The sequence below is a fragment of the Hemitrygon akajei genome, chromosome 5 (genome assembly GCF_048418815.1).
Source record: "Hemitrygon akajei chromosome 5, sHemAka1.3, whole genome shotgun sequence".
NCBI classification, from domain to species: domain Eukaryota; kingdom Metazoa; phylum Chordata; class Chondrichthyes; order Myliobatiformes; family Dasyatidae; genus Hemitrygon; species Hemitrygon akajei.
This window is the reverse complement of record NC_133128.1, coordinates 193,467,787-193,483,476: the sequence shown is the minus strand read 5'-3', so window position 1 is coordinate 193,483,476 and position 15,690 is coordinate 193,467,787. Positions and strand designations below refer to the sequence as shown.

At 39.4% G+C, this 15,690-nt stretch overlaps 1 protein-coding gene across 1 annotated transcript in view; it reads left to right on the top strand.

Moving 5' to 3' along the window:
• Window positions 1–1,353: 1,353 nt before the first annotated feature.
• LOC140728601 (inactive dipeptidyl peptidase 10-like) overlaps window positions 1,354–15,690 on the top strand; it is a 1,645,453-nt gene continuing 1,631,116 nt past the window's right edge. Inside the window, exon 1 of the mRNA XM_073047583.1 lies at window positions 1,354–1,527. Coding sequence (XP_072903684.1) covers window positions 1,468–1,527 — 60 coding nt within the window. The 5' untranslated portion in view covers window positions 1,354–1,467. The remainder of the gene's footprint in view (window positions 1,528–15,690) is intronic.

Here is a 15,690-nt window from a genome sequence, read left to right as displayed (position 1 = left end):
AAGGAATCTCAGTGTTGTATATGGTGACGTATATGTACTTCAAATAGAAACTTACTTTGAACTTTAAAACGGGAGCTTTCAAGAAAAACATATACTGTATGTGACAAGGATATTGTGCAAATTCTACACAGAGAGCTCCTGCCTCTGGGACTGAACGTGGATTTCTGACGCTGGGAGGCAGCACCACAATTACCTGTGTTACTTTCCACCCATACTGGTGATGACAAGATGTAAAGGGTTAATCTAGCAATAATGCTGTCTGTGGACAAATAATATATCAAAATCACTTTTTACAATGTTACGATAGACTGGGGCATGGATCTGGACCTGGTAAGAATGTGGGCTATATACTTAAAGTGGGGGGTCCCAGCTTGGGGTTCATAGACCTTTTGGATAATGGTAGAGGTCCAGGGCATAAAGAAGGCTGGGATCAGTTTGGAAGATGTGATGGTTGGGTTGAGTTGTTCTCTGATCGTGCCAATAGACAGTGCATTGACAATGTCTTCTCATTCGGTGAGGAAACATTTTCAAGTAAATTGCCAGGATGGGAGAACATTTAAACCAATCAGGGTTGGAACCCCTGCTTTAGAGGAAAGGGGTCCATGTCATAATACAACACATTGTCTATTCCAATCCGTCTTTACACAGATAATGTTGGTTAAGTTACAGTTTTTAAGATCATAATCGAAGTAGTCAATTACAAAATTTCTAGCAAACTACTATTTGCTTAATACTGGGTTTCTTTAAAAAAGCAACATGTAAAAGTTTGGATGGTTATATTTTGAAAGTTATTCTATAAAATTACTGTCATTTGGAAAGAAAATAATGAAGTAGAGACGATGGGGAAAACAGTATTTAATTTATTTTAACAGAACTAGTTGGTCATTTTGTTTATGGCAGACGCTATCTTCTATATACAGACCTGTTTACTTTATGCTTCAGGAGCTTTGAACTCATTAAATTGAAGCAATCATCAAAATGCATGAGTGAGTACACTATGCTAAATTACATAGTTTCAAAAAGTACATTAGGAAACTGTCTGAATGACAGCTTTTTAACTTGATTTTTCACATTTAAGTCAAAAGCCTGATCAGAGTTTCCTTATTCCCTCATAACCTTGCAAAATATTCAACAGCAGAGCCATAACTTAGACACTTAGACATCTATAGGGGAGAAAAAAATAAAATCTGATTACAGCAGTATTCTAAATTATGCTCCTGTAGATGAGGGAAGACTGGGGCTCTGATTGGTTGTGTTAGAGGCTGTCACATTTTGTGTTGAGGGGGAGTTGAGCAGGATGCTGGATAAACGCAGTCTTACTGCCAGGTTTGTAGTGTGTAGATCAGAGCCTGGGGAAAGGATAACAGCCTTAGGTCAAACTACAATTTAAAGCGGACAGATTTACTGATCGAGAACATCTGCAGGTTTACACTGTTCAGGATTTCACTGCACCCAAAGACTTGCAGAATGAATCAGACAGCTTCAGTATCCCACCAAGTCAAATGTCAACCCACCAAGGTAATTAAGGTAAGTGAACCTCTGTCTTTTTAACTTACCTGTAAATATAAATTCAGATTATCTGATGAACTGTAAATTTATTGTGGCTGGAAATGGGTTAAAAAGCTTGCTTTGTGTGTCTATTCACAGAAGGCACTTGGTTGACTGTTAAGAAATATCATAAAAGTTTCCAGAATTAATGTGGGGTAATGGTTTGGAGATGCAGCAGTCCTTTATCGAGGATGAAGAAAATAATGGAATGTAAATTATTGATCTTCTCTTGCCTTTTGTGGAAACTTAAAGTAATTTATGTTATGGGATTTGTGGGTGCTGCCAAGAATAGTGGATCTTCGTGATCGACATAAAAACAGGCGAGTTGATTTCCTTTGGTGACTCATGCTGATGTTTTGTATGAAATACCTTCAGCCTATGGAAATAACATGAGGCATTGCATTATCATTAATATATTGAGTACTGAACATGGAAATTCCTCAGACTGTTCAATTTATTCTTTTTTGTACCTTTATCCTTTCACTAATATCTCTGTATACAATAACCAACTACTATACTGACAAAAACAAACCTCTGTCAGAAATGTTGACAACTTCTCATAATGTCTCATTTGTGCTGAAAGCGACCCATTAACCTTATATAATGATATGCATTTATTTCAAACTTCAGTCTTCAAATTGAACTAGAAGAGTGCAGCATAGCACACTGCAGCGAATCAGAGAGCAACGTTTTCTTAGCAATATATGCTTTTCTCTTTGTCCCCACTGGGACACTTGTTCATTGGAAAACCATTCACTGCAACGCAAGCTGTTTTTATGATGAACTGTGATATCTTTTCTGCTGATTTAAAGAGCTCCAGCTAGTGATATTCAATCTTGATACAATTAAGTGGCATTTGTTTTGATTGTGATATAATAGTAATTTATTTTTACATAAAAATATACACATATTTACTGCAAATCAATAGTGTCTTGAAGTTGTGGTCAGGTTGCCACTTTTACTGCATAAATATCAAAGTAAATGCAATTATGATGAAGTTCCTTGACAAAAAAAATCACTGAATATTTTGGTATGAAATTGTATGTTTACCTAGAGTTTATTTTATAGTTATCTGTCAACCTTTCACACCTAATATTGAAAAAAAATCATTTTTAGGAATGTGAATTCACTCAAATTCAGAAGAAGGCATATGAAAATTAGGGTTGAAATGGAACTTAATGAATTTTTTACCATGCTAGTTTTCAGTAATGGAATGTCCAGGATTGAATACTGATGAGCTTTACTTCTTATCAGAAGAACATTTACATTACAGAAGTTGTGAGATGCAATATGGGTTTAATTACTGTTGATATACATTTGCACATTTTGGTTAGAACCAGTGCAAACCATGATTGTCAGTGCAATTGATCTAACTCAGTATGAAAATAAATATTAAAGGATTAATCAACATTGTCACACAAACTGTTTTAAAAATCAGCTGCCTTGTGGCTTGATGAAATCAGCTGCTATGCTTTGATGAACATAGTGAGTTTAAGACAGATCTCGCTTTGCCTGATTTTCTGTGAGAAACACACTTCAAAGGGAAATCTTTTAACAAAATTGCCTTGTGAATCAATATTTCAACAAGTAATATTTTTAAAAGCCTTTGTTGTAACAGGCATTTTAGTATGAGATTCTCCTATGAGGATATTAATTGCTTATTAAAAATTGTATGTGATACAGGGACAACATTGTATATCTATGCTGGGAGAAATCCAAAACCCAGTACTGCAATCAAAGAACTGATTAGAAATAAATTGGGTCTTGTCCATTGTTATAATCTCAATTTAGTGTTTTTTTCAGGTATCAGTCTGTGATTTAAGTGAATTGAGTGATTATAGAAAAACTGAAAATCCTTTTAAAATTTAGTCACGGCAATTCCCGACTCGAATTTTGCATTAACTTTGATCCCTGTAATTTTGTTTCTTGATCTATACATTTGATTAGATAGTGAAATCACAAGTGAATAATACATTCTCATATACCACCATTCTCACATTCTATGATTTACTATTTCTCTCAAAGAAAACAGCTGCTTCTATTACACTAAAAGTTTTTATAAGGTGTTATGTTAGTAGCTTCAGAAAGGCATAGACGAGATGCTTTGACTTATTTTTTAGTATGGATATATAGTACACCCTTTACCTTGCCAGGTTTAACTTTGCTCACCAGTTTTCACTTTCCATAGTGCATTTGAGAATTCTATTTCAGTGCACTAAATGAATGTTCATGTACACTTGAGCTCAGCATAACATCAAACGTACACAACAAAAGCAGCCTGTTTAATTTACCTGTTTCTTGTTAGTGTTGATGTTTGACATGAGCATCCTTTTACCCATTTTCATCTTAATCTATCCAGATAACTTTCCATTTATTTCCTCTTTTCTGCCTTTAGTTACCTTTTGCTCCTAATTCATCCATGCACTGCACCTCAATTCCCACTTGTGATTCTCACTTCAGAGTCTAAGTCAAGGGTTCCCAACCTGGGGTTCACAGACCCTTTGCTTAATGCTATTGGTCTATGGTATTGGGAAACAGTATCGTCAAGTCTCCATTAGGTCTATTAATGGAGATCTAATATTCATCATTCCTATCTTTTCGAAGAACTGTTACAAAAACAAACTGGTATCATACAAAAAAATTATTTTAACTGTTTGGTAACTTTTCTACACTTCTATGTAGAAATGGAAGTTGGACTTTGGCTCTGAAGTTGTTTACCTGAAGAAGAGAATAGAAGTCAATAATATTTGTAAGGTTATTTGTTAGAATCTGTTAATTCCATCCACAATGTTATAAATCCTCATCATGAAATAAAGATTCTTTTTATATTGCTGATTTTTGTGTGTTAAGCATGTTTCCATCATCTAATTTGTTGAATTGGGAGATGAAAAGAATGTACAAATTAAAATTGTGGTGTAGTGCAATTTACTTGGAAATGTTTCATCACCATGCGAGGAGACATCGTAAGTGTTCTGTTGCTTGTGGCATGTCCTCCAAATGCTTGGCCTTTATATACTTTTCATCAGTTGATTGGACATCATTTCGGAAACAGTTGTGATGTTGAGAGGAAATCTGTTACTGATTGGCTATGTGGTGAACTTCATGCGTAATGGTCAGGAATTTTTCTCACATCAGCTCATAACTAAAATTGAGGTTTACTTATTAATGGTGATTGACAGGCCACCATAAAGGTGCATTATGGCCATCAACTGGACTGGAGTGTGGTGTAGTGAGTTGGGAAATAAAACACCTGCTGGTTCTTCATCAAATGAAAACTACATTACCCAAAAAGCCCTCTAGATTGTAAATAATGAAGGACAATATTGTTAAATAAAGTCACTTCCATAACTTAAAGTTTTTAAATGAATACTATCAGCCTGCATTTGCTTTCTTTCAAACTTTCAACCTTATATGCTTCACATTGTAATAGAAAGTGTTCAACAGTTTATTATGAGAAAGGCTATACACCCCAGAGAGATGTTTGGAATAAGAAGTAAGGAATAATTAAGCATAGTATGCCCAATTCTATGTTGACTAAATATAATTCCTTCCCTTCTTGCTTTACCCCCTTTATCCCATCAACCCAACAGTTTTATGTATTCTCTAAAGGTGTCTCCCCTTATGCCCATTATCACACAGGTCTTGCCATAATCCCCTCATTCTTAGCCCTGTCAACCCCTTAGCTTCTGATTTGCTGAGTAGAAGGTCTATATCCACAGATGAACTTTTAACAGCTTTTTTTTGGCCAGACGATCAATGCACTCATTCCCCTCAACACCCCTATGTGCAGGGACCCACAAGAAGACACATGGAAACCGATACTCTGACTATGAAATAAAGTTTGAAGAGCTTCCAGCAGTAAATCCAGAATGTATTGCTAGAGTAACTTGTTTTAAGACTAGTCAAAACCAAAAAAATAATCTGAGCAAATTGTAAGTTTGCATGAACAAATTTCCTCCACCCACTGTGAGCCCAAATTGATGTGGGAAGAATGAGGTCTATGAGTTGATGCAGGCAAAGTTCCAGATCATAACACACAAGGCCAATCATTGATGAGAGTTCCTCCCCACATCAGCTGATTAAAAAGTGTAGAAAGGTCAAGCATTCGGACGACACACCACAAGCCACAGCACACTGATGATGTTACCTCGTATGGTAATAAAACGCCTGCAAACTAATTTCCAAGATCAGGGAGCAACTCCATCCAACCATCAACCACCCAAGCTACACATTTTCAGAATTATTTCCAGTACAATATTGGTATGTTTACGCTGACAAAATGGGTTCTACTCCTCTGAAATGACAATGTAAGAAAGTATCAATTTAAAGGCCACTGCTTCCCTCAAAGAAAGAAGGATGCAATCAGAGTGGAATTATTACTGGTTTCCATGAATACGTTGTTCTACTAGCTGTTTCAAATTAGGTTTTGTGATAACGTTTATTGTTAACCAGCACTATTAGCTGTCAGTTCTGTTTAGCCAGTTGCAACATGAAAACAGGTGAGAAATCAGATCTAGTGTGAAACAAGGGCCAGGAGGGACAAAGGTGTTCTGAAGCACATTACAGAGAGAGAGCATGACACCATGGAGGGATCTGAATTTGTTGCTAATAATGATAAGGATGGGTTTTGGCTGGGACATGTACACATAGGGAGGACATGCAGAATTATCAGTTCTGCAGTTTGCAATAATGTCATAACAAATTGTTGAAATTAATGTTGATCATGCATTCATAGTGCCTACTACTTTACAGCTATAAATCAGTAAATTGGTAATCTATTTATCATTGTCAAATGTACAAGGTGCAAGCACTTTGAAAAACTTGTTCTGTATGCTGTCCGTACAGATGGATTAATTAGTAGAGTGCACTGAGGTAATACAAGATCAAACAAAGTACAGAATAATGTGTTACAGTACGGAGGAAATACCGGGCCAAACTGTTAAGTGCAAGGTTCAGTGAGGTTGATTGCGAGGTCAAGAGTTCATTAGCATTTTTCAATTGACTCGTAACAATGGGAAACAGCAATGAAGAATCCTTCTACATCTGAGTGTGATGGTATTCCTGAGTCTCCACCTGGGACTTGCATGACTGGCAGAAGTGAAAACGAAGGGGAAATGCTGACATGATGAAGGAAGCTCTGAACATCATCAGAGATGGGGGACCTTCTGCATCTGAGTGTGACAGTATTGCCGATTCTCCACTTGGAATTGCGTGACTGGTAGAAGTGAAGACCAAGAGGAAGCTAAAGGCATGGTGAAGGAAGCCCTGAACACCACCAGAGATGGAGGACCTTCATGGCTGCCGTAAATGCCAGTGGCATAATGGGCAGAAAAAAAAGAGAAAGCAGTTGTCCTTAAGACTTCGGTATCTTCTGTCTAATGGTTTGGGGGGTTGGGGAAGAACAGAGAATGTACAGGCTGGGTGGGATTCTTGGTTATGCTGACCTGTTACCGAGCAAGTGAGAGCCCATGGAGGAAGGATGGTTTCTGTGGTGTGCTGAGCTGTGTTCACAAGTCTCTGCAGTTGCCATACCAAGTTGTAAAGCATCTAGTTAGGATGCTTTCATAGTGCATTGACAAAAACTGAGGGGACTTGTCAAAATTCTTTGTGTTCTGAGGAAGCAGAGGCACTGAGCTTTCTTAGCTGAAACGTCAATCTAATTGGACTAGGACAAGTTACTGGTGATGTTCTCAACCTCAGAGGTGTTGTCAATGACTAATTCTTCTGTCTTGCTAGCATTGAGGGAAAGGTTTCAGCCAAGATGCCATGTCCCTAGGCTTTCTATCTCCTTCCTGTACACAAATCAACATTATTTGTGATATGGACCACGATGGTGACATCATCTCAAAACTTGTAGATACAGAATCTGGCCACATAGTCATGAGTGCGGAGAAGGTAGTATAGGGAGCTGAGGACGCAACCTCAGTACTGAACATAATTGTGACGGAGATGTTGATGACGATTCATACTGATTGTGCTGTGTTGGTCAGGATGTCAAGGATCCAGTTGCAAAGGACAGTGTTGAATCTGTTCTGTTATAGTTACTTAAACAATTTAAAAATACAAATTTGTTTATATGTGGCAGTAATGATGAATAGAAGCCTCAACTTAAAAATATATATATTTATGGAAGTATTTTGTCAAATACAAAGTTTGACCTCAAAACAACCTCAAAGCAGGGAGAGAGGGTCACTTCCACTTGTAACATCTTTTTACATGGGTTTTTGTCTCTACCTGTCTCAGATAATAGACAATAGACGATAGGTGCAGAAGTAGACCATTCGGCCCTTTGAGCCTGCACCGCCATTTTGAGATCATGGCTGATCAATTACTATCAATACCCGGTTCCTGCCTTGTCCCCATATCCCTTGATTCCCCTATCCATAAGATACCTATCTAGCTCCTTCTTGAAAGCATCCAGAGAATTGGCCTCCACTACCTTCCGAGGCAGTGCATTCCAGACCCCCACAACTCTCTGGGAGAAGAAGTTTTTCCTTAACTCTGTCCTAAATGACCTACCCCTTATTCTCAAACCATGCCCTCTGGTACTGGACTCTCCCAGCATCTGGAACATATTCCCTGCCTCTATCTTGTCCAATCCCTTAATAATCTTATATGTTTCAATCAGATCCCCTCTCAATCTCCTTAATTCCAGCGTGTACAAGCCCAGTCTCTCTAACCTCTCTGCGTAAGACAGTCCAGACATCCCAGGAATTAACCTCGTGAACCTACGCTGCACTTCCTCTACAGCCAGGATGTCCTTCCTTAACCCTGGAGACCAAAACTGTACACAATACTCCAGGTGTGGTCTCACCAGGGCTCTGTACAAATGCAAGAGGATTTCCTTGCTCTTGTACTCAATTCCCTTTGTAATAAAGGCCAACATTCCATTAGCCTTCTTCACAGCCTGCTGCACTTGCTCATTCATCTTCAGTGACTGATGAACAAGAACTCCGAGATCTCTTTGTATTTCTCCCTTACTCAACTCTACACCGTTCAGATAATAATCTGCCTTCCTGTTCTTACTCCCAAAGTGGATAACCTCACACTTATTCACATTAAACGCCATCTGCCAAGTATCTGCCCACTCACCCAGCCTATCCAAGTCACCCTGAATTCTCCTAACATCCTCATCACATGTCACACTGCCACCCAGCTTATTATCATCAGCAAATTTGCTGATGTTATTTTCTATGCCTTCATCCAAATCGTTAACGTAAATGGTAAACAGCTGTGGTCCCAATACCGAGCCCTGTGGCACCCTACTAGTCACCACCTGCCATTCCGAGAAACACCCATTCCCCGCTACCCTTTGCTTTCTATCTGCCAACCAGTTTTCTATCCATGTCAATGCCTTCCCCCCGATGCCCTGAGCTTTCATTTTACCCACCAATCTTCTATGTGGGACCTTATCAAATGCCTTCTGGAAATCGAGGTGCACTACATCCACTGGATCTCCCCCATCTAACTTCCTGGTTACATCCTTGAAAAACTCCAACAGATTAGTCAAGCATGATTTACCCTTGGTAAATCCATGCTGGCTCAGCCCAATCCTATCACTGCTATCTAGATATGCCACTATTTCATCCTTAATAATGGACTCTAGCATCTTTCCCACCACTGATGTCAGGCTGACAGGTCGATAGTTCTCTGTTTTCTCCCTCCCTCCTTTCTTAAAAAGTGGGATAACATTAGCCATTCTCCAATCCTCAGGAACTGATCCCGAATCTAAGGAACATTGGAAAATGATTACCAATGCATCCGCAATTTCCAGGGCCACCTCCTTTAGTACCCTAGGGTGCAGACCATCTGGACCTGGGGATTTGTCAGCCCTCAGTCCCATCAGTCTTCTCATCACCGTTTCCTTCCGAATGTCAATCTGTTTTATTTCCTCTGTTACCCTTTGTCCTTGGCCCATCCATACATCTGGGAGATTGCTTGTGTCTTCCTTAGTGAAAACAGATCTAAAGTACTCATTAAATTCTTCTGCCATTTCTCTGTTTCCCATAACAATTTCACCCAATTCATTCTTCAAGGGCCCAACATTGTTCTTAATTATCTTCTTTCTCTTCACATACCTAAAAAAGCTTTTGCTATCTTCCTTTATATTCCTGGCTAGCTTGCGTTCGTACCTCATTTTTTCTCCCCGTATTGTCTTTTTAGTTAAGTTCTGTTGTTCCTTAAAAACTTCCCAATCATCTGTCCTCCCACTCACCTTAGCTCTGTCATATTTCCTCTTTTTTAATGCTATGCAATCTCTGACTTCCTTTGTCAACCACTGTGGCCCCTTTCCCCCCTTTGAATCCTTCCTTCTCTGGGGGATGAACTGATTTTGCACCTTGTGCATTATTCCCAAGAATACTTGCTGAGCAATCATTGACAAACGGGAGAAAGAAAATCTAGGGCAGTATGTTCTGCCTGGTGACAAACTGTATTACATAACACTTGTTCCGAAATATACACACATAACATCTCAGTACACTAGAATTTCAGTTGTTAGAGGGAAATTGCTTTATGAAAACCATCACTGAATCCCTCAGTGTTTACAAAGATGGGTTGAATTATGACTTGTGATGAACATTTGTCTATTCTATCATTAAAAATTCCTTATAAGCACTAAGATAAAAATGCAAAATAATTTGTAGGACAGAATGAGGCCATGTCCTCAGTGTCTTCGTTTATAACATTCTTCAGGTTAAAAGTAAAGGGGATTTCTAATGGGATCTGGAACTGTAATGTCATCATCATTTAGTAACTTCCATTAAAATGGTTCTGGAACTTTGGTGGCAGCGGTTCAAATGATTTAATTTAATTTTATATTTAATGGGAAAAAAATAAGTTAGCAAGCATGGGTTTGCCTTTTGACCAGCTTTTTATTAATTTCTGCCCATTTGTCTTGGTCTCTGATTGCTCTACACAAAATAAGTGAAGCTCTGGAAATCAAAGATAATATAAAATAGTTACCTTTTGTTTTATGTACATCTTTACATCTGTATTACATTTAAATAGTATGTAAATTGTTGCATTATTGAGCTAAACTAGGCTACCTAATGGCTTCTCCTTAGGATACTTGGACAATCTCAAAAAGCCTAAATTTTTCATTTCAAAATTATTGTTCTACTCCATAACCTTAAACAGTTATTCTCAACAGAATGCTGGCCATTGCATTAACTTCATCAAAGCAAGCTGTCACATTGAGAAGGGAATATGCTTGATCCTGTCACTTGCTCTATTCTTTCCCATTTTACCCTGCTATCTCATCAAAGCAGAAAGCCTTATTCAGTTCATACTGACGTGTACCTTTCAATAGGACTTTATAATCAAGCTTAAGCTAACCACTAAGCTATTTTGATAGCTCAGCAGATAAAAATCAATCTGCCCAAACCTTATAAACTAGAAAAATTCTAAACCTGATCCCTTCAAACTTTGCAAGTAACACTGCAAGCTGAGATTCCTGTGATAATAGAACTGCTTTTGGAGACTAAGTTGTTCAACTTGTCTCCCTGCTGTAGATATTTTAGAATTTCTATTCCCATTCAATATCCATGGAAAATGGTTGTGTGACTGTAAACTGGGAAGAAGGTCTGGTACAGCTTTGATGCTTGAGATTTGGAAAGTCTGCCGCCATATATTGACCTAGGAAGTCAATTATAGAGCTTGTATCTCTTTTTTTGTTAAGTGTGTTAGTGAAGCTGTGAATTCCTTCCCTTCCAAGCATACACAATGCAAACAGAGTATATGAATCATACTGTTCTGTGCACGTGGCAGCCTGCTGGACGCACTGCAGTAAATGTGTTTCAGCATACAATTCAGTGTAATGTCACTGCTGCAGTATTGTAGAATGCATGGGCACCTGGGAACAGCATACACTTTCACCAGGAACTCAAGAGGGTTAAGGCATCCTTATTTAAACTGCTGCGTGTCTGCTATTGGAAGCAGTACCTTAATAGACCAGAGGCATCAGAAATTTGCAGGCAGTGCCATCCACTTATTTTTTAGGAATGGAGCCGTCCTGCAGAAATGCTAGCCCCACTGTCCATCCCCATTGCCTTGAAGATCAGCTGAGCATTGGAGAAGCCCACTCCCATACTAGTCTCACGATTCCCATTGGAAACAATGCCAGGCGCAGAGGGTAGGTTTGTGCCTTCATCTGCCTCCTGAAATTATGTCATCACATTGGATAATCACAGTAAAGGCTTTTGAATTGTGGGGGATACATTCACATCTGCATGTTGTGTATGTATAAAAATACTTCTCCTGCATGCTTCGAAGAAGCTGTATGGTTCCAATGCACAGTATAGCTTTTTTCTGCACTAATACATGTCATTTCTGTAACAGGACAGAAACCAGGTTTTTCTTTAAAATTTATCCTGGCTATTATAAAGCTGATATATTGTGTATGGGAATAATGGTCTTTCACTCTGATATTTCAAATCTTATTATTTTACAAAGTGCTTATTTGCCTGATGGTTTGAACTGAATGAAATATTAATAAAGGCAAAGTGTAGCTGCTACGGTTATATAATTTCTGCCTTTGTGCTTCACTTAGGTTTTAAACTAGAATAGAGTTATTTCATGAAATGCACAGCATAATAACTTTTTTTGTGAATAGTAGCTGACACAAATCTTTAGTGGCATATTGAAAGCAAATGGAGCTTATTCAGCACATAGGTATAATAGAAATAATTATTGGAAGAAAGGGGTATTTTGTTTGTAGATTGTATTCTGTGCTGTCTTTTGACTTAAAGCTTTCAGTTAGTCAATATCTCAGTGAAATTTGGTAACTGCTTTAATGACCAGATCTCTGCATGGCACAACCCTTCAGGTGTTTTACATGGTCTCTCTTAAATAATGGTGGGTGACAGGGTAAGAATATGTCTCTAGCAAAGGAGGTGTAAGGTGCTCCTTCCCTCTGCTAGCCTTCAGGAGACTAATAAGCAAAGTTTAGAACCTGCTTATCCCCCAATCAGGATCATGTGAAGCCATGGGAGCAGGTGGTGGATGGTCGTATGAACAGCTGGTGCATATCACAAATCCTGGTTATGTGACCGCTGATGCCAGGCAGACAAAATCTGAAGAGTATTAATAATTGCTGGGTTCATTCATCCTGTAAAGACACTGCCCAGAAGAAGGCAATGGCAAACCACTTCTACAGAAAAAAAATTTTGACTAAAACAATCACGATCAAAGACCAAGGTCACTCATTTATATGACACGGCACATATAACATAGTCAAAACACTGAACCTGGATGTCTCATTGGCAGTTGTAGCCCATATGACAATGATTTGGATGACTGACTTTGTGACCAAGTTTCAAGATAGGTGGAGCAGCAGGTAGTGTTGAGGAAGCAAGCAGTCTGCAGAAGGACTTAGACAGATTGGGAGAATGTGGCAAATGGAATATAGTGCAGGGAAGTGTATTCTTTCACTAGAAAGAATGGGAAGGAAATTTGAAAATCAGAGGTACAAAGGGATTTTGGAGTCCTCATGCAGGACTCCCTGAAGGTTAACTTGCAGGTTGAGTCAGTGGTATGGAGGCAAATGCGATGTTAGCATCCATTTCAAGAGCTCTGGAATATAAAAGCAAGGATTTAATGCTGAATCTTAATAAGGCACTGGTCAGGCTACACTTGGAATTTTTGGAGCAGTTTTGGGCCCCTTACCCAAGAAAAGATGTTCTGGCATTGGAGAAAATCCAGAAGAAGTTCATGACAATAATTCCAGGAATGAAAGGCTTATCATATGAGGAGTGTTTAATGACTCGGGGGCCTTTTGTTCACTAGAGTTTAGAAGAATGAGAGTGGATCTTATGGAAACCTATCGATATTGAAAGGCCTAGATAGAGTGGATATGGAGAGGATGTTTCCTATAGTGGTGGAGTCCAGAACCAGAGGACACAGCCTCAGAATAGAAGGATGTCACTTTGGAACAGAGATGAGAAGGAAATTTTTAACCAGAGGTTAGTAAATCTGAAACTCATTGCCACAGAAGGGCATAGATGCCAAGTCATTGGGTATATATAAAGCAGAAATTGATAGAGCCATAGAACCATAGACAGGAGTGAAAGTAGGACCAATTAGAGATAAAGGTGGGAAGATGTGCCTGGAGGCTGTGGAAGTGAGCGAGGTCCTCAATGAATACTTCTCTTCGGTATTCACCAGTGAGAGGGAACTTGATGAATATAGAACATAGAATAGTACAGCACATTACAGGCCCTTCAGCCCACAATGTTGTGTCGACCCTCTAACCCTACCTCCCATATAAACCCCACCTTAAATTCCTCCATATACCTGTCTAGTAGACTCTTAAACTTCACTAGTGTATCTGCCTTCACCACTGACTCAGGCAGTGCATTCCACGCACCAACCACTCTCTAATATCCCCCTTGAACTTCCCTCCCCTTACCTTAAAACCATGTCGTCTTGTAATGAGCAGTGGTGCCCTGGGGAAGAGGGGCTGACTGTCCACTCTATCTATTCCTCTTAATATCTTGTACACCTCTAACATGTCTCCTCTCATCCTCCTTCTCTCCAAAGAGTAAAGCCCTAGCTCCCTTAATCTCTGATCATAATGCATACACTCTAAACCAGGCAGCATCCTGGTAAATCTTCTCTGCACCCTTTCCAATGCTTCCACATCCTTCCTATACTGAGATGATCAGAACTGGACACAATACTCCAAGTATGGCCTAACTAGAGTTTTATAGAGCTGCATCATCACATCGCGTCTCTTAAACTCTATCCCTCGACTTATGAAAACGACCACCCCATAAGTCTGTGAGGCAACTTTCAGGGATCTGTGGACATGTACTTCAGATCCCTCTGCTCCTCCACACTACCAAGTATCCTGCCCTTTACTTTGTACTCTGCCTTGGAATTTGTCCTTCCAAAGTGTACCACCTCACACTTTTCCGGGTTGAACTCCATCTGCCACTTCTCAGCCCACTTCTGTATCCTATTAATGTCTCTTTGCAATCTTTGACAATCATCTACACTATCCACAACACTACCAACCTTTGTGTCGTCTGCAAACTTGCCAACCCCCCCTTCTACCCCCACATCCAGGTCATTAATAAAAATCACAAAAAGTAGAGGTCCCAAAACGGATCCTTGTGGGACACCACTAGTCACAACCCTCCAATCTGAATGTACTCCCTCCACCACGACCCTCTGCTTTCTGCAGGCAAGCCAATTCTGAATCCACCTGGCCAAACTTCCCTGGATCCCATGCTTTCTGACTTTCTGAATAAGCCTACCATGTGGAACCTTGTCAAATGCCTTACTAAAATCCATGTAGATCACATCCACTGCACTACCCTCATCTATATGCCTGGTCACCTCCTCAAAGAACTCTATCAGGCTTGTTAGGCACGATCTGCCCTTCACAAAGCCATGCTGATTGTCCCTGATCAGACCATGATTCTCTAAATGCTCATAGATCCTATCTCTAAGAACCTTGTCCAACAGCTTTCCCACCACAGACATAAGGCTCACTGGTCTATAATTACCTGGACTATCCCTACTACCTTTTTTGAACAAGGGGACAACATTCACCTCCCTCCAATCCTCCAGTACCATTCCCATGGACAACGAGGACATAAAGATCCCAGCCAGAGTTTCAGCAATCTCTTTCCTCGCCTCGTGGAGCAGCCTGGGGAATATTTCACTAGCCTCAGTAGAAAAGGCCCGCTTGCATTCACTCTATCTATACCCATCATAATTTTCTATATCTCTATCAAATCTCCCCTCATTCTTCTATGCTCCAGGGAATAAAGTCCTAACCTATTCAACCTTTCACTGTAACTCAGTTCCTCAAGTCCCAACAACATCCTTGTAAACCTTCTTTGTACTTTTCAACCTTATTAATATCCTTCCTGTAATTAGGTGACCAAAACTGCACACAATACTCCAAATTCGGTCTCACCAATGTCTTATACAACCTCACCATAACATCCAACTCTTGTACTCAATACTTTGATTTATAAAGGCCAATGTACTAAAAGCTCTCTTTACTACTGTTACGAACCCCGTAACTGGGTCACTCACCAGCAAAGATAGAGAGGTCCGTTGAAGTCTGATGGTACTATTTTTAAATGTTTTTATTTATAAAGGGGCACAAAAGTAAGGTTAATACAAACATTC